We start from the raw sequence: 25,359 nt of genomic DNA, 5'->3' as shown, positions 1-25,359 counted from the left end.
TGTAACACATGTTCACAGTTAAGCAATGCACCCAGGGTAGCGCCACTAAGTTAATGGTCCTGGCCCTCCAAACCATGGTCCAGGGTCCATGTCGACTATGCAGGCACATTCTTGGGGAAAAATGTTCCTTGTGGTTGTAGATGCGTACTCCAAATGAATTGAATGTGAGATAATGTCGGCAAGCATGTCCGCTGCCACCATTGAAAGCCTGCGGGCCAGGTTTGCCACGCACGGCCTGCCTGATGTCCTTATGAGTGACAATGGGCCGTGCTTCACCAGTGCCGAGTTCATAACCCGCAATGGGATCAAACATGTTTAAACCAACGTCCAATGGTCAGGCAGAGCGAGCAGTGCAAATAATCAAGCAGAGCTTGAAGAGGGTAACCGAAGGCTCACTGCAGACTCGCCTATCCCGAGTCCTGCTTAGTTACCGCACAAGACCCCGCTTGCTCACTGGGGTTCCCCCCGCCCCCCTGCTGAACTGCTCATGAAAAGGGCACTTAAGACAAGGCTCTCGTTAGTCCACCCTGATCTATACGAACGGGTAGAGAGCAGGCGGCTTCAACAGAATACATATGATCGCGCAAATGTGTCACGCGAAATCGAGATTAATGATCCTGTATTTGTGTTGAATTATGGACAAGGTCCCAAGTGACTTCCCGGCACTGTCGTGGCCAAAGAGGGGTGCAGGGTGTTTCTGGTCAAACTTTCAAATGGATTCACCTGCAATAAACACTTGGACCAAACCAAACTCAGATTCACAGACTATCCAGAACAACCCACAATAGACTCTACCTTTTTTTACCCTCCAACATACACACAAGTGGTAACCGACCCAGCAGTTGACCACGAAGCAGAACCCATCACCTGCAGCAGCCCAGCAGGACTCGCCACACCCAGCAGCCCGGCAAGGCCAGCTGCACAGCAGCCCTACGAGGGCCCAACAAACGACTCACCAAAACCAGCATTTTCACCGAAACGATCAACCAGGGAAAGGAAGGCCCCAGATCGACTCACATTGTTAATAGTTACACTATTGACTTTGAGGGGGTGGGGTGGGTGAGTGTTATATATGTAAACCTGTAAATACCTTGTTTAACCACCAGAGGGCTCATCTCCTGGAGTCCCAAGGGATCCCGGAATCCCTTGGGAGCACCTGTACATAAGGAGGCCTCACAGGCTGGAGAGGCACTTTGGAGACCTGTAATAAAGGACTACGGTCACATGTTACTTTGAGCTTACAGTATCTGGTCAGATTCTTTATTCAAGACATAACAGACCCCTCGACTGTCTCTAAATTGTCAGACTGCTTGTCCGACATCCAGTATTGGATGAGCAAAAATTTCTTCCAACTAAATATTGGGAAAACCAAAGCCATTGTCTTTGGTCCTTGCTACAAACTCCATTCACTAGCCACCGACTCCATCCCTCTCTCTCCCTGGCAGCTGTCTGAGGCTGAACCAGACTGTTCGCAACCTTGGTGTAATATTTGGATATGTGCTGGTGTCAGAGGACTGAAAAATTGCCTTGTTCAAAAAAAGGTGCAAGGATAAACCCAGCAACTGCAGGCCAGTCAGCTTAACCTCAGTGATGGGGAAGCTTTTACAAACTATAATCCAGGACAAAATTAACAGTCGCTTGGACAAGTGTATGAATTAATTAAGGGAAGTCAGCACGGATTTGTTAACTAATACAAAAGCAAAACACTGCGGATGCTGAAATCTGGAATAAAAACAGAAAAAGTTGGAAATCTCAGTGGGTCAGGCAGCAGAGAAATAGAGTTAACATTTCGGGTCGATGACCCTTCGTCAGAACTGGAGAGTATTTGAAAAGAACAGATTTTTAACAAGCAGTGAAAGGGGGAGGGGAAGAAAGAACAAAAGGGAAGGTCTGTGATTGGGTGGAAGGCAGGAGAGATTAGAAAGACAAAAGGGATGATGGACTGAATTGAAATGGTAATGCCAGGAGTTAGAAAAACATTAGTCAAGATAGGGTGTGAATGGCAGAATAATGACCAGCTACCATTGGAGTCAAGGAGGGGGAAAAAAACGCTTCGGGGGCGGGGAAGGGAGCCAAAGATTGGCAGCGGTTACACTCTGAAATTATTGAACTCGATGTTGAGTCCAGAAGACTGTAAAGTGCCTAAACTAAAGATGAGGTGCTGTAACTCGAGCTTGCATTGAGCTCCATCAGAACAGTGTAGGAGACAGAGGACGGAGAGGTCAGATTGGGGGTGGAGTGGAGAATTAAAGTGACAGGCGACCGAAAGCTCGGGGTCACACTTGCGGACTGAACGGAGGCGTTTCGCAAAGCGGTCACCCAATCTACGCTTGGTCTCCCTAATGTAGGGGAAACCACATCGTGAGCAGCGAATACAGTATACTAAATTGAAAGAAGTACAAGTAAATCGGTTTGACCTGGATAGTGGGAAGAGAGGAGGTAAAAGGGCAGGTGTTGCATCTCCTGCGCTTGCACAGAAAGGTGCCGTGGGAATGGGAGGGGGGCTGAGGGTGACTACAGAATGGACCAGAGTGTCTGGACCAGCGAGCCTTGCTGATTGCATAAACTTCCTAGTTTCTAAATCTGTTGAATTATGTTTTTCTTTAACAGTCTTCAGTATCCAGACTGAGGGATCTGTTTGAAGCAGATTCAGAGGTAAGTGTTCTTTTAAGTGTTTTTGATCCACACAAAACAAAATGTTCATATATCTTACATTTTATTGCTATTTTCAGCCATGTTTTTAGTCCCCAGGGAGTAAAGCGTGCTCATCCACTAGATTAGTATTGGGCAGAAAATAACTTTTACTAATTTAATTCATATCATTCATATTTAGACAAAATTTAGTTCATTATTAGTGCCATCCAGCACCAGCGATGTACAGCATATTTAGTTTTTCAAATTAAACCAAATCAGTGAGCTCGGAACACTGCTGTGTCTTCCTGGATCCGATGATTGAGAAGAGCCCTCACATGCAGCTCGTGCATTTCTCCTAGAACCAGCGGATGAGTGCCTTTGGCAGTGGGTTATTGCAATACACTTGGTTCCAGAATGACAGTAACACAGCCTTAGCTCGGTTGCATTTAGCGTAATAATTGGGAGAGAAGGGCAATGTGACTTGTGGGAAACCTAATAATGGGAACAAAGTTGATGATACGAGTTAAGTACTGTAATTATCTGAAGTTTTGTTATTAGTGGGGGAGAGTGAGGTGTTGAAGGTACAGCGTTACAACAGGCTGCTCGGCAGATACAGAACTACATAGCTTGCTTTCCTCACATTTTTATTTTGCTTCTCTACCTGTGAAAGTTCCATTGTGATTGGCCCTGGAAACTGAATTCTGCTATAATGTTTATTGTAGTCCAGCTAAGGCTGTGTCTTTGTATTAGTTTGTGATTGTGACAGTTACAAATAGACTCAATCTGCTGTTGCATCTATCTGCAAACCGTTTTTGTTAAGTCTTTTTTTTCTCCTTTCAGAAGTCTGAAACATCTCAAGAACTAAATATCCTGAATGAGTGCGATCCAAGCCAGGTAGGACCAGAGTGTGTGTTTTTTTTGGCACCGCACCCTGTTTGGTGCTTAAAAAAAACACACTCTTTAGTTCTGACGAAGGGTCACTGTCCCAAAACGTTAACTCTGTCTCCTCTCCACAGATGCTGCCTGACCTGCTGAGATTTCCAGCATTTGCTGCTTTTATTTCAGATTGTCTTTAAGGTGGCGCCCCATTCTGCCTCAGTATCACTGGCCTAGACCTTCCGTTTGGGGGCACCCCTGGTGGGATTGGACTTCTCCCTACCCAGGATACGCTCCCCTGATCCCAGCTTTATTTCCAACCCCCAGGGTAATTTGCATGAGAGAGGGAGGCTCCCAGTCTCTGCTGGGTAGTCACAACAGACCTGGGCTGGAGGCTTGTTGCCAAACCCCTCGGGGCCGTTGCAGTGGGGGAAGGAAGCATGCCACTAGAACTTTGTAAAGAAAATGGAATTTGTTTGTGCTGCTGGGACGGGATGCCTGTGCTCAGAGCGTTTGTACGGGCCCCTTCCATTGCACCCCGCTGTTGATCTGAGAACGCTGGCAACTGGGCCCTTGATGGCAACCCTTGAATTCAGTATTCGCTCAGGACATGGGGAACACACATTTTGTGCTACCAGGACTCTTTGGAAAAGGGGAAGGGAGTGGAACGTGTCCCCCAGCTCATTTTAGGCCCCACCCACTCCAAATCTACAGACAATTATCAGGATGGGACCACTATGTGGGTTCTCAGAATCTCACTCATGTCAAGTACCATTGTTTTTTAAGTGCTTAACATATATAGAAAATTGATCAGGCTTTAATTTTCCATCTTGTAGTGTATTGTGATAATTGATTTGGCCCTGTAAACATCCTACAGAAACCAACTCCACTTAAAGGCCTTGGGTATGGCCTATCAATATGAGTAAAGAACTGCGTTGGTAGGGATATCATTCAACTCTTGACTCATTTCAGAGCTGGGAAGGATGCAGTTTCCTATATTGCACCTCCTTTTTTCACTACCATGTAAGCAAGTCAACAGAAAACACAAAATGAGTTTCAGAATTGCAGTTGTGCAGCCTTAGCTGGACTGAGCATGTTAGCAAATTCCATTTCCAGATTACAGTATCTGTTTGGCACAGTAAAATATCATAGTCCACATAATTAGGTACCTTGTATATCCTTCCAGCATTGTGCCTGTGAATCATTAGTTTTGTTCATAGTGTTTTCAATAATTAATTTTCACATTGCATTTCTTGTACCTGTAGCTGGAGACACTCTGTTTAATGTTGCGGCTGTCTGAACTCCCGGAGCACCTTCTGCCCTTGGCCTGCAACAGACTGATCGCGCTGTCATCTGATCTCAGTTACAGTAATGCGACTGTGCTTGCTCGTAACCTCTTCTTGACGAGGGTATGATCATCTGTGTGGTATAAATCTACAATTCCCCTTTTGTTTTTTCTTTTCCAGCTCTTCCACTCTGTGATTGATTGCATAGGCTTTTCAGCCATTGAAATTTGAATGGGCTCCTCTTCCGCCCACAGCAACGCTGGACACCAGGGATTGCTGTGGCACAAATAACAGAAAATACGTTGGATGATGTGCTTCCATAGCATTACGGCATGCCCAGCCATATATGGCAGACATATTGTAGGTCCCATGTCACTTCCAGCAGGAAATCCTGGAATTGGAGGGAGCAAGTGGTGAGCCAGGGGAGTAGTGGTTCCCGAAGAAGATGACACCTTGTCCATCCTAGTCACGTCGGGGCTGGAGTACCTCAAACAGAAAATCTAGTTGCAATTTATTTGTAATGCGGGGGGGGGGGGGGTATTTTCAGTATTTGATTTCTGCTACCTGTGACACTACATTGTATTTGTATATGCTTCACAGCAAGATTGGAGTACTGCTGCATCTTCTTAGGCAGTCCCTCGGAGTCTAGGATGACTTGCTTCCACACTAAAAATGAGTTCTCAGGTGGATGATGAGTCCGATGCGGGACCTACAGTCTCTGTCACAGGTGGGGCAGATGGTGGTTGAAGAGACGAGTGGGTAGGGTGCTTGGGTTGTTGAGCGTTCCTTCCACTGTTTGCGCTTGGCCTCCCGGTGAAGAGACTCGAGGTGTTCGGCACTTTCCCGGATGCTTCTCCACTTTGAGCGGTCTTGGGCCAGGGACTCCCAGATGTAGGTGGGGACCGAGGGTCTAGCGGGAAGGAGGAACTGAAGGAAATCCTTATTAGTCAGGAAATAGTGTTAGGGAAATGGATTGGATTGAAGGCCAATAAATCCCCGGGGCCTGATAGTCTGCATCTCAGAGTACTTAAGGAAGTGCCCTAGAAATAGTAGATGCTTTGGTGGTCATTTTCCAACATTCCATGGACTCTGGATCGGTTCCTATGGATTGAAAGGTAGCTAATGTAACCCCACTTTTTAAAAAAGGAGAGAGAAAACGGAATTATAGACCAGTTAGCCTGACATCAGTAGTGGGGAAAATGTTGGAATCAATTATTAAAGATGTAATAGCAGCGCATTTGGAAAGCAGTGAGAGGATCGGTCCAAGTCAGCATGGATTTATGAAAGGGAAATCATGCTTGACAAATCTTCTAGAATTTTTTGAGGATGTAACTAGTAGAGTGGATAAGGGAGAACAAGTGGATGTGGTGTATTTGGACTTTCAAAAGGCTTTTGACAAAGTCCCACACAAGAAATTAGTGTGCAAAATTAAGGCACATGGGACTGTGGGTAATGTATTGACGTGGATAGAGAACTGGTTGGCAGGCAGGAAGCAAAGAGTGGGAATAAAAATGGGTCCTTTTCAGAATGGCAGGCAGTGACTAGTGGTGTACTGCAAGGTTCAGTGCTCCGACCCTAGCTATTTACAATATACAATAATGATTTAGACTAAGGAATTGAATGTAATATCTCCAAGTTTGCAGATGACACTAAGCTGGGTGCTAGTGTGAGCTGTGAGGAGGATGCTAAGAGGCTGCAGGGTGACTTGGACAGGTTAGGTGAGTGGGCAAATGCATGGCAGATGCAGTATAATGTGGATAAGTATGAGGTTATCCACTTTGGTGGCAAAAACAGGAATGCAGATTATTATCTGAATGGTGACAGATTAGTAAAAGGGGAGGTGCAACGAGACCTGGTGTCATGGTGTATCAGTCATTGAAAGTAGGTATGCAGGTACAGCAGGCAGTTAAGAAAGCAAATGGCATGTTGGCCTTCATAGCGAGAGGATTTGAGTATTGGAGCAGGGAGGTGTTGCCTTGGTGAGACCTCACCTTGAATATTGTGTGCAGTTTTGGTCTCCTAATCTGAGGAAGGACATTCTTGCTATTGAGGGAATGCAGCGAAGGTTCACCAGACTGATTCCTGGGATGACAGGACTAACATATGAAGAAAGACTGGATCGACTAGGCTTATATTCACTGGAATTTAGAAGAATGAGAGGGGATCTCATAGAAGCATATAAAATTCTGACAGGATTGGACAGGTTAGATGCAGGAAGAATGTTCCTGATGTTGGGGAAGTCCAGAACCAGGGGTCACAGTCTAAGGATAAGGGGTAAGCCATTTAGGATTGAGATGAGGAGAAACGTTTTCACTCAGAGTTGTGAACCTGTGGAATTCTCTACAGAAAGTTGTTGATACCAGTTCGTTGGATATATTCAAAACAGAGTTAGATGTGGTCCTTGCGGCAAAAGGGATCAGGGGTATGGAGAGAAGGCAGGAGTGGGGTACTGAAGTTGCATGATCAGCCATGATCATATTGAATGGTGGTGCAGGCTCGAAGGGCCAAATGGCCTACTCCTGCACCTATTTTCTATGTGCTTGCAGCTTTTCCTCTGCCTACCTGGGGCTTGCTTGCCATGTCGGAGTTCTGAGTAGTAGCGTGCTTGTTTTGGGAGTCTCGTATCGGGCACATGGACGATGTGGCCCGTCCATCGAAGCTGATCGAGCGTAGTCAATGCTTCGATGCTGGGGATGTTGCCCTGAGCGAGAATACTGACGTTGGTGCGCCTATCCTGCCAATGGATTTGCAGGATCTTGCGGAGGCAGCGTTGGTGGTACTTCTCCAGTGCTTTGAGGTGCCTGCTGTACATAGTCCATGTCTCTGAAGCATATAGGAGGGCCGGTATCCCTGCTGCTCTAGACCATGAGCTTGGTGCCGGGTTTGATGTCCTGGCTTCAAACACACTCCTCCTCAGGCGACTGAAGGCTGCATTGGCATACTGAAGGCGGTGTTGGACTGCGTCATCGATATCTGCCCTGTTGACAGTTTCCATACCACAGGAGCCTACTATCAGTTGAGTGTTGAATGGTGTTTGGATCTGATACTTTGGAGGATACTTTGAAGCCATTGTTTTTGGTCCCCGTCACAAACTCCGTTCTCTAGCCGCTGACTCCATCCCTCTCCCCAACTTCTGTCTGAGGCTGAACCAGACTGTTCACAACCTTGGTGTCATATTTGAGCCTGAAAAGAGCTTTCGACCTCATATCCGCTGCATAATTAAGACTGCCTATTTTTACCTCTAACATCGCCTGTCTCCGCCCTTGCCTCAGCTCATCTGCTGCTGAAGACCTCATCCATGCCTTTGTTACCTCTAGGCTTGACTATTCCAGTGCACTCCTGGCTGGCCTCCCATATTCTACCCACATAAAATAGAGGTGATCCAAAACTCGGCAGCCTGTGTCCTAACTCGCACCAAGCTCCACTCACCCGTCACCCCTATGCTCGCTGACCTACATAGGCTTCCGGTTAAACAACTCCTCGATTTCAAAATTCTCATCCTTATTTTCAAATCCCTCCATGGCCTCACCCCTCCTTATCTCTGTTTTCTCCTCTAGCCGCACAACACCTCCACTACCCCCCTGCCCCCCCCCCCCCCCCCAAAGTATCTGCGCCCCTCTAATTCTGCCCTCTTGTGCATCCCTGATTATAATCGCTCAACCATTGGTGGCCGTTCCTTATGTTGCCTAGGCCCCAAGCTCAGGAACTCCCTTCCTAAACCTCTCCTCACCGCTACCTCTCTTTCCTCCTTCAAGACATTCCTTAAAACCTACCTCTTCGACCAAGCCTGCGCTAATTTCTACTTGTACGGCTTGGTGTCAAATTTTATCTCGTAATACTCCTGTGAAGCGCCTTGGGATGTTTCACTACGTTAAAGGCGCTATATAAATACACATTGTTGTTAGCCTATGCAGAGCCAGTTAACATTTCTATTTATGGGTATACAGCCTGATAATGATCTGTAGCTCTTCTAATGGCTCAGTTGGTAAAGCAGCGTGTAACTGAACCTTAAGGATCAGCAGTTTCCTAGGTTTGGTTAATAGTATGTCTGAATTAGTTGATTGCAATCAGCTTAGCTTAGACATGTTCATTACTATCCAGTGACCCCCCTGCTGAAAGTGCAACAAGGAGACGATCAGCCTTGGATGTGATATCTCCTATAGTCAAATAGCACGTTAATACTAATTTTCTGGACTGACACATGAAGAAAGGCCACCTAGACGAGGCACGGGGAAGTGCCTGTAGAACTATGTCCCCAAAAGGAATATGGCCTTCAGTCGAGCAGGGGGAAAATGATCCATAAATAAGTGGATTCTGTATATTTTCAGGTACTCTCTCTGACGGAGCCTGCGTCACGCTTTCTAACGGCCGCCATCACCTCATTTTGCAAGAAGTATGCACGTCCATCCTGCAGTGCTCTGATCGGGCCGCTCCTTCAGACGCCAGACATGGGTACGGTCAGGTTTGAAAAGCTGTGGGAGATGCACTGATAACCACTGTTATCGCTGTCTAACTAAATGACTAGAACATTCCTCACTATAGTCAGACATGAACTGGTAATCTGTGCACAGTTGTTTTTACTCTCTTTCCTTGCCCTTTTTAACTGAGCACTAAGCCTTAAATTTGAGATTTCCAGCACCCCCCTCTCTTCCCACCCACCCCCCCAGTATTTTGTCTTTAATTCTCCCCATTGGGAGGAGACGCGCCAGTTCATCACTGCAGCGATCAGCATCTCGCTGTATGCAAAATTATGAATATGAATCTGTGCCCTTCCACTTAGTGTTACAATGCATAAGAACATAAGAAATAGGAACAGGCGTAGGCCATTTGGCCCCTCGAGCCTGCTCCGCCATTCAATAAGATCATGGTTGATCTGATCTTGGCCTCAACTCCACTTCCCTGCCCACTCCACATAACCCTCTACTTCTTTAATCTTACAAAAATCGGTCTCTCTCCACCTTAAATTTATTCAATGACCCAGTCTCCACAGCTCTCTGGGGCAGAGAATTCTATAGATTTACAACCCTCAGAGACTGAGAGAAGAAATTCCTACTCATTTCTGTTTTAAATGGGCAACCCCTTATTCTGAAACTGTCCCCTCGTTCTAGATTCCCCCATGAGAATTCCCCGCACAGAAGCATCCTGGATTGAATTCCACCAGAAAAATCGCCCAGCAGGGGGACACACGAAGTGAGTCTTAATGGTGGGGCAAAAAAAAAAGATTTTTTCTTCCATTTAATGAAAAGAATCCTCTCTGCGTCGACGTTGTCAAGCCCCCTGAGAATCTTACAAAAATGCGCTTTATAAATGCAAGTCTTTTCTTTCTTTCATAATCTAATGAAATGTAATTCTGTAAGTTGCAATCTCTAACATCTTTGTTTCTAGTTACAAACATGAACTGCTGCAGCAACAACCTCCTTGTGCTCTGATGATCCTGCTCTTACACCATCTGCGAGGAGGTGCTAAAGTGTACTCTGAGGGTTGGGTTCCTCTCGTCACTATTTGCATCGACACTAAATCCCATCAAAAAGATTGCATTTGCAATGTCACTGCAGCTAATGACCAGAGTGCCTCTTCCCCCATCATGGAATCTTTCATTCTCTCTCTCTGATACTTTCTTTTTAAGGCTCAGCCAATTGTCCAACTGAGGTGAAGAGCCCTTGATGTGGGCATGTATCTGCATCTTTCCACGCTCTATAACAATGCATTACGGCAAATTTGAATCTCGATCATCTGATCCATAACTATAAAGTCATTTTTTTGTATAGCAGATTTGACTTAAATAGGCTGTAACTGTTAAAATGCTTTTGTCTGCAATTTAATGGGAGCATCAATGTTTCTGGATTCTTTACAGGAACTGCTCAAGTGGAGCTGATCTGCAGACTTACAGAAGACTGCCTCGAACCAGAGCATCTAACAGTGATATTTGGGTTGATTTATTCTATTGATAATTAAAGTTTACATCGCGTGTATATTTTGTACTGTTCCTCCCTCAGACAAATGTATTGAAAGTATCGATTCATATGGTTAAAAGGAAGAAAAAATTCACTTTTTTTTGGCGCCACCATTAAGACTGTGTGTGTGCCCCTCTTGGCGGGGCTGCTTTTCTGGTGGCATTCAATCCAGGATGCCTCTGCTCCTCGAGCTGCTTCATTGCAAACAAGAGGGCAGTGACTGCAGAAGAGCCATCAGGCCATTGTGGAGCTGAATTCCCAGCCTGTAGTGGGGTTTTGTGGGGTCAGGCCAGTTTGTAACGCAGCCACTTGATGTTGGTTGACTTGGGATGAGAGGGTTGTCCTATGAGGAGAGATTGAGTAGATTGGGCCTATCATCTCTGGAGCTTAGAGGAATGAGAGGTGATCTCCATGAAACACAAGATTCTGAGAGTCTGTTTTCCCTGGCTGGAGAGTTTAGAACCTGGAGCAATAGTCTCAGTATAAGGGCTCAGCTATTTAGGACTGAGACGAGGAGGAATTTCTTCACTGAGTGTTGTGAATCTTTACAATTTTCTGCCCCAAAGTCCTGTGGATGCTGAGTCGTTGAGTATACTCAAGACTGAGATAGATACATTTTTGGACTCTAGGGGAATTGAGAGATATGAGGATAAGGCAGGAAAGTGGAGTTGAGGTCAAAGATCAGCCACGAACTTCTTGAATGGCGGAGCAGGCTCGAAGGGCCGTATGGCCTACCTGTGTGTCTTTATGATGACCACAAAATTGATGTTTTAAAAATGAATTTAAGGTACGAGTATCATCCACCTCCATCAAAGGGGAGAATATTTTCAACAAAACGCACTCCGAGATTTTATTTCCCTTTTAATCAGTAATGAAGAAAGGAAGAGTAGGAACTACTTTTGTGCAAAGTGTTGAAAGCACAGCTGCAGAAGGAATCCTTGTGAGCGCCCTTGGCAACTTCAACTAAAGGTTACCAAACATAAACATTAAGAACTGACTCTTGCGCAGATGTGGTTACAGATTTGGGGACCTTGCACCATTTGCAAAAGCTCTGCTGACTGAGAGATGATCTCTACTTTCAGCACAGACCTTAGCGTGCTTATGACAATGTTCACAGGATTAAATGGTGAGAAAAATTAGTTTAAGCTAGAGCTCTGCAACTTTCACTGGTTTGTTTTTAGCTCTGACTGAATCCAGTTCAATTGGTAAATCAAGCATACTGTAAAATCACTTTTAAAGTGTAGCCACTTGTATTGTAAGCAAATGTGGAAACCACTTTGCAAACAGTGAAGCTCCATTAACATCATTGAGGTGAATGACCAGTTAATCTGTTTTTGGTGGTTTTGGTTGAAGGATGAGTGTTAGACCAGGAAACCAAGAGCATTCATGTGGAAAGAGGACCATGACATATTTTACATTCACCCAAACAGGCAGACAGGGGCTTTATTTAATGTTGCATCCAAAAGTCCGGACCTCTGACAATGCAGCACTGAAGTGTCAGCCTACATTATGTGCTCAAGTCCTGGTGAGGCTTGAACCCACAGAGGTTAGAGTTTAAACACTGAGCTAAATTGGTGGACAAGTGACCCCAGCAATGTATGTAGGACAACTTGATTTCCAGTGGCAGACAGAGTCTTGGGATGAGTTCACCTGCCGCCTTTATCAGGCAAGGAAAGTTGAAGGGACTCCACATAATAGTACACAGCAGGCATAGGAAGAATGTGGTCTGTGGAAAGTCCTAATGCAGGCAAGAAAAGAATAGGGAGAGTTGAACCATGAGGATGAACAATGGCTGCAGTGTCTTTTATAAAAGACCATCTATTAGGATTTTCTTTTAAGTGCGTTGGCCATTCCTGCTAATTATTGTGATATACTTACAGACACGTCTTGTCCATCACATGGAGTGAAGAAATACTTTCTGTGGTCCTTACACTGCTTGAGAGGAAGGTGAGAAATAAAAAAAAGTAACTGCAAGTTGGTGGCACCACAAGACACTATTGTTTCATTGAGCAAGTTTTTACAATAATAACTTTTTATTTATATTGTGCTTTTAATGTAGTAAAACTTCTCAAGGTGCTTCATAGCAGTGTTGCAAATAAACAGATAAATTTGACAATAACATACAACAGCAAAACCAACCTGTTGATCTAAAATAAATCTGCCAACATATAAAGTATCATCTATATTTGTGATTTACATCAAATTCATAACTAAATCTGTACTGTTCTTGGGCAAGGTGCCAGAGGGCTGCTGGCACAGTGGAACTACCCCAGCAAGAGGAGAGAGGATTGGGGGGGAAGGGGGGGAGAAAGAGAGAAGTTGCTGCAAAGTATAAAACTGTACTTCCCATTCATTTCAGAGAGTAACCAAGCACTTTCAGGATTATGTCATTTTTGTTTGAAAGTACAGACTTGGAACTGTTTCCATTCGTATGCTATCTTAGTTAATGGAGCTGCTCTTTTTCTTGGCTGAGTAAATTATTATAATAGGTACACATATTCTGAATTACTGTGTGTGTCTAAATGTCCCTCCTGTGTAATATGTATACTTAATACAATGCTCTCCTCCCAGTCAGCTATTGCAGGCTTGCCTCCCAAGTCCTGCTTACACCTTGGTTCTATACTCTGTGACCGTCTTCATTAATAATAGGAATCACTAATTTCTATTCTTTCCTTCACAACCTAGAAGTAGAAAGGTCAGGTGATGGAGATAATATTTCAAAGAAAGAAAATGGAACAGTGTCGATAGGAATTTGTGTACTATTCACTGTGTGGATTTAAAATCCAGTATTGGCCCCTCTGAAATAGCTCATAATCGAAAGAAATATAGAACTTGTGTTTATGAAGTCCCTTATCATTTTTACTAGGGCGTCCCAAATTGCTTTACAAATGATAGGTTACTTATTTTTTTAATGTTATGTAACAAATGCAACAACAACTTGTATTTATGTAGTGCCTTTAACATAGTGGAATGTCCCAAGGTGCTTTTCAGGAGTATAATGTGCTAAAAAAATTTGACAAGCGCAGATATGTAATTAGCTCATTTTCTCTTGATTAGGCCGAAGCCCCGATCTCAGTTGGTAGCTCCATTAGGTTGGATCACTGAGAGCCACTGGACCGAGTCTGCTGCAGCCACTGCCACCATGGCTCGTGACAGCCGGCGCTGAAAGACACCGTACTCTGCTTCCAAATGGCACCACCATTGCAATTCACCAACAGTCGCATAGCAATGTCTTACAAACAGCATATTAATAAAGGACCAGATAATTGATTTTCATGGTGATGGTTGAGCGAGGAATGTTAGCCAGGAACTTAGTCTGCTATTTGAACAGTTACCATTCTATTTTTCTTAATAGGTTGAATTAACATCTGAACTGTTTGAGCAGTTTGTTCAAAAGCTAAGTCAGCAGGCTGTGAGATTCAACAAATCTGTGAAATATGCCAAGATGGTCCTAGCTACACTCACAAAGTACCAGATCTATGTGAGTATTACAGCTGGGCTTTGAGGAAAAACTCAGGCTGAGATCTTAACTTATTTTTCAACAGAGCTGCGGGGGTGGGGGGAGGAACTGGAGTGTAACAGCTAGCTCCCTGCTCACTCCCCCTCATCCCCAAAGCCTTCCTGCCAAAAGTGGAGCAAGGGGGGCGTGGATGGGCGACAATATGATGGACTCAAGTACTCAGATGTAATGGAATAATGTGCAAAAAGAAATGCTCATCGAACTTATGTCTGTTGTTTGCATCCTCATAATGCAGGATACAAGGGATGCCTGTTCATTACTGACTGAGGTGGACAGTATGGGTCCCGTTCAAAATGTAAACGTTTTTGAATCTGGTGATCGAATGCATTGGCTTCTGTCATTTCCTTTTTATTTTGGGGGATTATACACCGTCTCTGATGCCTGCCAAAATTATGCAGTTGACCTCAAGGCCAGAAAATCAGCCGGGGGGGAGGAGGTACCTCTGGGCACTCCGAAGATGTGGCTCAATTCTGCCAAAGCAGAAAATGTTGACTCTTGTGTCTAATGTACTGCATTAATTTAACAGTACAATTAGATGGTCACATTGCAACAGAATGAAACATTCTTACTATTGTAACCGATGGACTCAAGTACTCAGATCAGATAATTGTGCAGGTTAAGTGCTGAAGTGGTGCAGTATAACTTTTTTTCTAAATGTTTAGAAAATTTAAGGAAAAGGGGTTAATTGCATTGTAATAGATTATTTTTCACTCGGCTCTTGACTACTATATGGAGTCTACCTGAGTAGGCATTTAGTTAACGTCCTCTTTATTTTCTTCACTAATGGAGTGATGGCCTCAGCCAATAGGTATTAGTTACTTCACCAATGAGGATTTCAATATACAGTCCCCACTGCTTAAATTGGCCCATTTGTGTGAACTCAGTTTGCCCGTTAATACATGATGGCCGGCATAACAGTCTGTAGATTGTGCTAACGGCCCATGCCAGCAGCCTGATGTGGGAGCGGGAAGAGAAGCCATTGCAGGTGATTCTCTAAGAATGGAACCAGGTGAGTGCAGTCCCACCCAGCTGGACAACGGTGAAGAGATGTTGGAGGTGGACGGAGTGGTCAACCGTGTCAAAGGCTGGAGATAAGGACCAGGAGGCATAGTTTACCTTTTTCAGTCACAAAGGATGTCATTTGTGACTTTAGTGAGAGCTGTTTCGGTACTGTGGTAGGGGTGGAAATTTGATTGGAGGGATTCAAACATGGAGTTGCGGGAAAGATGGGCACGCATTTTGGAGGCGACAATATGTTCAAGGACTTGAGAGGAAAGGGAGGGTGGAGATGGGGTGGTAGTTTGCAAGGATGGAGGGGGTTAAAGGTTTTTTGAGCGGGGTGATAACAGCAGATTTATGGGAGAGGGGGACCGTACTGGAGGAGAGAGAACTAGTCAGCTAACATGGGAGCCAGAAAAGAAAGTTAGGTGGTCAGCAGTTTGATGGGAATAGGGAGCAGGATGTGAGTCTCAGGGAGATGATAAGTGGGGGAAAGATCATGAGGGGAGACTGGAGAGAAACTGAAGAGGCGAGTTCAAGGGGGAACCGCAGGAAGTATGGATCAGTGGGCTCGAGGAAGGGTCTCAATCAGCGAGATAGAGCTCCTCACGTTCGTCGGAGTTGAGGGTGGAGGAGAGAATAGAAGCCAGGGTTTATCTTTGCATTCCAGAATTATTCTGGAATAGTGAGCAATGTTGGCAGATGAGAGCAGGACCTGATTTGTGCTTTATCTGCAATTTTCTTAAAATTGGGAGGATTGCTGAAAGCTCATGTAACGAAGGCAGTGTTACAACTGTGCCATATGACAAAGTTCCAGGGTTCAATGTCTGAGTAGGGATGAGCCCCATGGTCCTTGCTTCCAATTACTATCCAGTGACCCCATTTGGAAAGTGCACCAGTCGGGTGAGAACAGGATTAGGTTTGGCTGTGAAGGGCTCCCTTCCACCCCCATCATGGTCAAGACACAGAACCTGTAGAATGGCACAGATGCCTTCAGGCATAAGGAAAGTTAATAGAAAATCAATTGAAGAAATTACAAAAACAATTTTTTTTGTTACTGCTCTTTCTAGATATCGTCCACTCACAAGAACACATTGTCCTGTGCCTTGACATTACACATGACGTTTCTGAAGAAGTCAATGCAAGCAGCACTAAAGCACGTTGTTACAATGTGAAGTACTTTTTCTGGTTATCAAGAACTGAGGAAACAATTGTGGGACATTGAGAGGGTAGACTACATTCTTCAGTTCCCTAACAACCACAGCAACAATTGGAATAGGTGAAGTCTGGTTATTAATATAATTTAAACATAACTGTTTGGTTTAAGTTAAGGATTGACTATTGTGTGTCATATATAAAATAAATATATTTGCAGTGCAGGTATGAGTATTACTAGTCCATGATATCTGCAGTTACACTTTCCCACCACCTCATGGTACTGCAGATCCCTATACTAATGCATTAAGGGAAAGTAGCTTTCTGTTGACATTGTCCCACAATCTGCTGGGAAAACAATGGTGCTGTTAGTTTTGGTCTCCTTACCCAAGAAAGTATATATACTTGCCTTGGAGGGGGTACAACAAAGGTTCACTAGATGAGAGTATTGTCCAAACAGGAGATATGAGTGGATGCTGCCCTTTGCTGGGCAGGCAGAGTCTCAGACTAAGGGGTTGACCATTTAGGACTGAGATGAGGAGAAATTTCTTCAGTGGTGTGAATTTTTGGAATTCTCTTCCCCAGAGAGCTGAATACTCAGTATATTCAAGACAGATTGCTAAACTTTTGAATACCAAGGGAATTATGGGGATTGTGTGGGAAGGTGAGGTCAAGTCAGTCATGAGCTTGTTAAAACAAATTAAACTTGCCACATAGCTGGTATTTAAATGGAAGGACCCTTTGAATGACAATGTTCCTTTTAATACAACTTCCTCAGGCTCAAAAGGGACAATTGAGACTATGGTGTCTCATCCTGAAGGTAGTAAATTGAGGTTTTTTTTTTAATAAAAACTTACTTTTCCTTTCTCATTCCAATCTTTGTCTAGTTTGACTTGTATTCACCTTGTTCCAGTTTTTCCTCAAAATTACACTGGTTAAGGCAGTAGACCATAGTTGTCATTTTAAGCATAAAAATCTTGCTAGGGAAAAAATAAAATCAAACTAGGAGCAAGCTCTGAGATGTCCAACCTCAGCAAATTGTGGGCCAATGAGTCTGATATTAGATGACCATACAGGCCTGAACATTAGGTTCAATTCCTGGTCTGTACAGGAGTAGTTGATCACAACTGGGACAGAGATAGTGGTGGAGAATTCTTGGTATCAAAGGGAACTAGCCAGAGAGAAGATAAAATGAAAAGTCATGGTAGCTAACTAACAAAAAGGATTGATAAGATTAGAAGCCACCACTAGATACTAGCAACTTGGGCAGCTAAGCACTTTTAGGTAATGATCCAGGTATGCTGTCACTATTACCTTTCTTGCAGTAAACACTTGTGAATTGGAAGGGTTTTCTATGATCAGCTGCAAAAAAAAAACCCCTGGATCCAAAATTCAACACCATTTTTGGGACCCATGTCTGTTGTGGCTTGTAAATAAGAGCAGCAATCATGATTTCCTTTAGTTGCTCAAGCCCTGGAATTCCCTCCCTAAACCACTCCTTAAACCCTACCTCCCTTTGATCAAACTGGCACGTGTCAAATTTTGTCTGAACACTCCCATGAAGCACTGAGCTATGTTAAAAAGGAGCTGTATAAATGGCAAGTGTTTTCTGAATAGGGGAACCATGTGAACTCTTACACAACCTTTAATCACAGCCCAGCATAGCTTCAGGTTATGATACTCAACTTCAAAAAAGGACTGGGTTATTTCATAGGTGGGGTCTAGGTGTTTGCCACTTTACCCATCATTACTGTGGAGATCGCCTGCATATAATCAGATGGCTTATTCTGAGCACAATGCAGATTCTCCTTTAATAAACTCCAGAGTGACTAGATGCCAACCTCCTGTTTGCCCTGGTGTCTAAATATGCCTTTCCTTTATTTATTTTGGTGCTTTTCCTAGGTGTAATAAAGGGCAAGTATTGAGAAGTTGTTGATTGCTCCTGAGGCAGAGGTGGCCTCCCTCACATGGCAGATGCTGCTGGTTGCAGCTTAGGCAGTCCAAGTTGATCTTGGGGGTGGGTGGTGGAGGCTGGAGGAGAAGGACAGATGCCTGGGATATGGTGCGATCCTACAAAAACAGCAGCCTCCGGCAAGTCTATTCCAGCAGTCAATTCCATCCTCACTGATCAGCAGGCAGACTTCAGCAACACCTCCCAAATCTATGTCCACCATTACGCAGAACGACAAGGGCAACAAGTGCATCGCCACACCAGCTCCAAGTTCCTCTCTAAGGTCACACCATCGTGACTTGGACAGATCACTGTTCCTTCATTGCTGCTAAGTCAAAATCCTGAAATTCCCTTACCCAAAAGCACTGCGGGAGCACCTTCACCACATGGACTGCAGTGGTTCCCACCACCTACTCAAGGGCAACTAGAAATGGGCATGAAATGCTTGCCTTGCCAGCAACACCCAGGTATGAAAGCCATTACTCAAGGCTCAGTAACACTACAATCCTACAAGCAGCATTTATATAGCATATTTAACATAGGAAAACATCCCTAGGAAGAAAGAGGTTTAGGGATGGAATTCTAGAGCTTTGGGCCTCAGCAGCTGAAATAAGATGTAGCAAAGAAATTATGTTTTTAATAAAGGTATTTGAAGCTGTCATTTTATTAAAACATGAACTTTGTGGATAACTTGTCAAAAGCATGCATGCCCTAGGTGCTTAAAGCACACATCCTACACCATAGGTGCCCAAAAGAGAGTGCAAGAATTGAACACAAAACTATTTACAAAATGTTTTATTGACATTGTTAGCACACACATTTTTAAAAAAAGATTCCCACTGATTTTATCAATAGTAGCTCATCATTGATCAGGTTATAAAATGCCATTGATCCAAGTTAAATACCCATTTATCCCTATTAATTGATGGAAGGAAGCAGCAAACTGGATATTGCAGTTATACTGAATCTACATTATTCAGCTATTCTACCTTTGGTGTAGTAACTCAGCATCACTATAATACCATAGGTCAATTTACCTTCAGTCATACATCTACAAGGTTTGGTGAAACAGCCAATGCCCCAGTGAACAATTGAATGATAATCCCAGCAATGAGCATGGAATTCAGCAATCAATCCCCGAAATCCAACATCAAATCACCACAATATGAATTGTTCATTCAGATGTATTGCATGTGCCACTCACTCTTTGCAAGTGTAATACATCTTCTCCAACCTAAAAGGGCTTGAATTGCTGAGTGGCTACAACTACAGGTTTTAGCAAATAAAATAGGTCCATAGAATGTCACAGTATAACTAGTCCAAGAAAAAATTCTCTCAACTTCACTACTTACATCATCAGTGTAAACAGACTTTAGTTACAAATGCCTAACTGTATGGCTTAGCCTGCTATCTACAACAGCACTGCCAAAATGTAGGATAAACAATTGCTATCAATATTCCACCTGCTGCATGCAGTAGCACTGCTCCACACAAGACTTTCATGGCACAATCAAAGCCATCTTAATCATCAGAATCATCACAATCTGGATTAAAATCAGATAGATCGGAATCAAAAAGTTCATACTGAAATTGCACCAAGTTCTCTAAAAAGGAATCATCGAGGGAAAGAATACCAAGAAGGCGAAGGGTATGGTCATAGTCGTCATCCTCATCGTCATCGTCATCATAGTCTTCCCACATAATTCCCAACGGAGGCTGTGGGAAATACAAGACATTAAATCCTCTTAAGATTTAAAGAGTCAGTTGTGCAATGCTTCTGATAAGGTTCAACCTAAAGTCAAACAGCAGTCAAGTATATATTTTTTAAATTTCCTTGTTGGCCACCCTGGAGAAAGCAAACAGCCAGCCCATCAGTCCACTGCAGCTGCTGCCCTGCAGTGCCAGCAAGCTGCTCCAATCACTGCTTTAAAATGTTTAACCATGATTTTACTACTGAAAGGTACAGCAGGCTCAAGGGACCAAATGGCCTATTCCTGCTCCTATTATGTTTTTGTAGGGAAATGGGAAACCTTGTTGTTTACCATTGAAAAATAAAATGCATCCCATCATTCGCAGCATTGCCAAAGTTGAACCACTTAAAACAGCAGATCCTTGCTGGCACAGCAAGTACATCCAATTGACTGAGGTACACGGACTTGGTCCCAATCTGGGGGTTATTCCAGCCAGGTTGGCAGCAAGAGTACTATATTTAGTCGAGGTTGCAGGGTGGATGGGAAAACTTTTCTATCCAGCAACCCCTGTACACATACAGAACATGCTAAGTCAGCAAATCATTCCTCCTCCCACACTCTGTAGTCTGCCAATACCAGTCAAGGTCAAATGTGGCATATCACAATAAAATACACACATTACATTACATGCAGTATATTCCCAAGTAATGAGAGAGCAATACTTTACAGCAATAAAGAGTATCAAATGAGACATCAGCAAGCAATTGGTAATAAAACTCAGGTAAAAGCTTTCCTTGTTCCTTCCTAGTCAAGAGTTCAAGCTAACTTAGAATCTTACAGCACACCTTGCCTCCTTTGAAAGCTATTGAATCCACTCTTTTCCCCATAGCCCATCAAATTTATCCAAGTATATGTCCAATTCTCCTTTGAAAGTAACTGTTGAATCTGTTCCCACCAGGTAGTGCATTACAGATCACAACTCACTGCGAAGAACCACCCCAGCAGCCCTCTGGTTCTTTGCCAATTATTTTAAATGCATGTCCTCTGGTTACCAACCTTCCTGCCAATGGAAAGTGTCTCCTTATTTACTACAAAACCCCTAATAATTTTGAACTCAAATCTCTCCTTAACCTTCTCTGCTCTAAAGTTCTCTAATCTTTCCTCTTAATCAAAGCCCCTCATCCTTGGTACAATTCTGGAAAATCTCCTCTGCATCTACTCAAAGGCTGAGATCCCCTTCCTAAAAAGCTATGGTGCCCAGAATAGGACACAACACTCCAGCTGTGGCCTAAGTAGTGACAAACAGTTTGGCACAATCTCCTTGCTTTTGTACTCCCGATTTATAAAGTCAAGGATCCCATATGCTTTAACAGCTTTATAAATGGCTATAAAAGATTACTGTTTTCAGTTTTTGATTGCAGGCAAAAACATGTCTAAATAGGCAAGTTTATTGGGCAAAACTAGTGAATTAGTTTTTTTTTAAATAAACAGATTTGCATGGTCAGTGGACCAAGAAGCAGTTACTGAAGCAAATAGTCAATAACTGTACATTGGGCCCCCAATTTCATACAAGGGTTGGCAAAAGATGGTCTTCCTGACAAGTTACTGATACTGGGCTATTAAAAAAAAGGTACCAAGCAGAGGCGTGAAGCTCAAATACCTGCTCTCCCCTCCTTTTAATACACCCTTCCAAAGAGTCGTTGAGCCAAATTTCCAGAAAACATGACTTGGCACTGACTGCAAATATCTTGAACATTACCAAATCTGGTCTGCATTATAAACATGGGATGGAAGTGGTTCAATACAGGATTAAATTGCCATGAAGGTTATGAACAGGATTTCTACCTTTGTGTTGTTAAGTTGCACCAGATAAGAGTGCAAAATGTTGTTGAATTTGGGTATATTTAGCTCACTCAAATAACAGGCTTCAGCATGTAAACACACCAGTCACTAGTTTCACTTAGAAGAAAGCTTACACAAATCAAAAAATTTGAAATTTTGCTCCATTCTTTTAAGCGTTTTAATTTTGGAAAGGAGCGTAAAATTGACAGCTGCTGAAGGAAGGCTCAACTTATTTAAAAAGGAAGACTTGCAGTTTAATTTGACTGGAGATAAGGCAAAGGTTAGACGATTTACTAAGTTGGCCTGTCATTAAACAGCCTGTGAAAAGAGCACATCAGTTACTTCTGTCACAATATATAGTATTTCCTTACTGGATTGCTTCGCCTCCTTGGCTTATGCTGTGTGGGCCGATAGCCCTCTGGAAACTCATGTAAGTATATGCATTCAGATTTAAAAGGACATCTGCCATTACTTCGTAGAAAAAACTTGCATCGTATTTTTCTGTGAAAAGAATGTCATTATAGATGTGAATCAACTGTGGCTAGGATAGGATTTTTAAAAATTTCTCTTCCACCAATTTTCTCAACTTCACTTGCTCTTTCTTTGCTGTGGTAAGTTCTGAAGTGCCAACCACCCTCATACTTTGCCTGAACAACAATTCATGTGCCACCTAGATAGCATGTTTCAGCAGGCTACATGACCAGAGAGCCTGCTCAATCCTACATGCACCACCTTTTTAACCGTATTACATCATACCACAACTTGTCCAAGAGAAGTCACTCAAGGTCAGTCAATATTATATCTAACAGGCTGTAGCCAGAAACAACTAATGAGGACAGATCGGAGTTTGACTTGGGCAGTTGCTTGGAGGAAAACAAATTTTTAGAAAACTACTACATACAAGAGCATCAACTGACAACAAATACCCCACAACAATGAATGCCCCAAGAACCCTAATTCAAACAAGTAGTTATCAACTTTGCATTTGAACTTCAGAGTACAAAGAACATGTGGCAAATTTGTTGCCATCTGTGCAATGCAACTACAAAGTATTTTAAATGCACCATTCTGAAATGCAATGGTCCCATTACTTGTCCATCAAGTGGATCTCATGCACCCCTGAACCAGAGTCCTGTGATTTTCTACCCTTACAAATAGCTCAAGCCATTTAAGAACCCTTATCCTAGGTAATAGTGCATATTGATTTTACTTCAAAGCCATTCTACACTACAGCATTTTCAATACATGACATTCAAGCTCAGCTTGGATTCTGAATTAATTAGATCAGAAATTAAAGTGCCCCTACACAACAGCACAAGCTTATGTACACCGACAGCAAAAACTACCAGATCTTTTCAATCTATAAATCGCTGCACTACACAAACATCTGGAATGTACATTAGTTTAATGTTTCCACAGAGTCCCCTTTCCAGGAGGAATAATTCACAAATGGTTGTTCACAACATCTAAAATGAGGCCTTCCTGGCCAAGTTAACATTAATGGAATCAAGAACATAAGCCATTTTCTTGAACTCAGACGGAGGCCTGCACTGCTTTATTGGCCCTTACTCAACCAGAGCATTAAATTCAGAGCACATTTTACATTTACTATTTGCACTTACGCAAGCACCACGAACAGAAAAGAAATGCCCCAAGATGCTTCAAACAGGCCAAAGTCAACACCAAGCCAAAGAAATTAGGAGGTAACTAAAAGCTTAGTAAAGAGAGATGGGTTTTATGGAGAGTCTTAAAAGGGAAGACGGAGAGGTAGGCCGGCGGAGAATTTGGAGAATAGATGCCAGAGCTCAAGGCCGAGATGGTCGAAGGCATGGTCGCCAATGATGGCGCAAAGAAAATGGGTGATATGCAGAGGAGGCTAGAAACAGAGAGTTAGGGAGGGGCAAAGCCATGTTAGCAGTAATATATTGAGCTGGATTGAGAACTGGCTGGTAGTGTGTAGGCAGAAAGTAGTTAAAGATGGATTTGGATCTGTTTGGAGAACAGTCACAAGCAGTGTCCTGCAGGGATCAGTGCTCTTTATTTTTATGATCTAGATCCTTAGAAGAAGAGAGTAGAGGAAGGAAATTTATGCTAACTTCTTTATAAAACACTGGTTAGCCTTCGGCTGGAGTATTGTTTCAATCCTGACCACACTTTAAGATGTCAAGGTCTAGGAGAGGGTGCAGAAGAGATTTACTAGAATGTTACCAGGGATGAGGGACTTCAGTTATGTGCTGACTGGAGAAGCTGGGTTGTTCTCCTTAGAACAAAGATTGAGATTGGAGGTGTTCTTAATCCATGAATAGTTTGGATAGAGTAAATAACAAACTAAGGAACAATTGTTTCCATCAGTGGCAGAAGGGTCAGTAACCAGAGGACACAGATTTAAGGGGATTGGCAAAAGAAACAGGCGACTGAGGAAACTTGAGAATTGTGGTGATCTGGAATGCACTGCCTGAAGGGTTAGTGGAAGCAGATTCAATAGCAACATTCAAAAGAAAAACAATAGTTGGAAGGGAAGGGAAGGGAAAAAGTTAGTGCTGTGGGGAAAGAGCAGGGGAGTGGGATTAATTGTGCCAAAGAGCTGGCACAAGTACAATAGGCCGAATGGCCTCATTCTGTGCTGTATCATTCTATAATTCTAGATGCAGGTGTTGGGGGCACGATCTGGAAATCTGCAGATGTTGCAAAGATCTGTACAAGTATTAGAAATGTAGACTATGCTTCACTGCTTCAGACAGATCTTGATGTGCTGGAAAATTGGGCACATTATTGGGAAATGATGTTTAATTTGGAAAAGTGCAGTATTATGCATGTGAGCAGGGCAAATGCTGAACAAACCTTCAGGGGAAAGCATGAGAGAGAGATCTGGGCATTCTAGTGCATACATCTATAAAAAAAGGCACATGAGCAATGCTGTAAAGTGATAGCAAGAGCGATTTGGTGTTGGAGTGCATCCATAGGACAATTGCAAAGAAAAGGCAAAGTATGATATTTTGTCCTTGTACAAGGTCTTGGAATACACAGTGTCCAGTTTTGGTCTCCTCACATGGCAAGTGGCATTGAGGCTTTCCAAAAGGGTAAAGAGGAGAGCCACTAGATTAATTCTCAGTAAAAAGCATCTTAATCATCAAGGTAGGCTCAGAGGGAACTCTACACTTAGAAGTGTAGACTTGGAGGTTATCTGATTGAGATTTATGAAGGCGGCAATAGATTGTATTCCAGTTGACAGTTTGTTCCATTAAATAGATTTAGGGAGGAGCCAGGGGTCACAATTTTAAAATGTACAAGGCCAGATCTAGATTAGATGTCAGGAAGTGTTTCTCTCCTCCTCCCTCCCCCAGAGAATAGTGCACCTCTGGAACAGACAGGCATCTTATGCGGTAGACGCTGATTTGCTGAATTTCTTCAAGAGCTGGACGCATTCCTGGCTGGGGCGGAGATCACCTCT

The 25,359-nt window shown here is 43.3% G+C and overlaps 2 protein-coding genes across 5 annotated transcripts in view; one reads left to right on the top strand and one right to left on the bottom strand.

The window, feature by feature from the left end:
* Positions 1 to 18,310, top strand: part of fance (FA complementation group E) — a 28,388-nt gene extending 10,078 nt beyond the window's left edge. Inside the window, exons 3-10 of the mRNA XM_070858906.1 lie at positions 2,611 to 2,655; positions 3,475 to 3,528; positions 4,776 to 4,919; positions 9,125 to 9,248; positions 10,651 to 10,726; positions 12,631 to 12,697; positions 14,106 to 14,231; positions 16,340 to 18,310. Of these exons, the coding sequence (XP_070715007.1) occupies positions 2,611 to 2,655; positions 3,475 to 3,528; positions 4,776 to 4,919; positions 9,125 to 9,248; positions 10,651 to 10,726; positions 12,631 to 12,697; positions 14,106 to 14,231; positions 16,340 to 16,444 (741 nt within the window). The 3' untranslated portion in view covers positions 16,445 to 18,310. The remainder of the gene's footprint in view (positions 1 to 2,610; positions 2,656 to 3,474; positions 3,529 to 4,775; positions 4,920 to 9,124; positions 9,249 to 10,650; positions 10,727 to 12,630; positions 12,698 to 14,105; positions 14,232 to 16,339) is intronic.
* Positions 18,311 to 19,155: 845 nt separating this feature from the next.
* The window catches only part of LOC139227831 (probable E3 ubiquitin-protein ligase makorin-1), a 50,638-nt gene continuing 44,434 nt past the window's right edge, over positions 19,156 to 25,359 (bottom strand). For all 4 annotated transcript variants that reach the window (XM_070858905.1, XM_070858903.1, XM_070858904.1 and 1 more), the window contains 2 exons: positions 22,280 to 22,409; positions 19,156 to 20,091 (listed from right to left, as the gene is read on the bottom strand). In XM_070858905.1, the coding sequence (XP_070715006.1) occupies positions 19,897 to 20,091; positions 22,280 to 22,409 (325 nt within the window). In that variant the 3' untranslated portion in view covers positions 19,156 to 19,896. The remainder of the gene's footprint in view (positions 20,092 to 22,279; positions 22,410 to 25,359) is intronic.

The sequence above is a fragment of the Pristiophorus japonicus genome, chromosome 17 (assembly GCF_044704955.1).
Source record: "Pristiophorus japonicus isolate sPriJap1 chromosome 17, sPriJap1.hap1, whole genome shotgun sequence".
Taxonomy (NCBI): Eukaryota; Metazoa; Chordata; class Chondrichthyes; family Pristiophoridae; genus Pristiophorus; species Pristiophorus japonicus.
The sequence above is the reverse complement of the archived record's forward strand: the minus strand, read 5'-3'. Positions and strand labels throughout refer to the sequence as shown.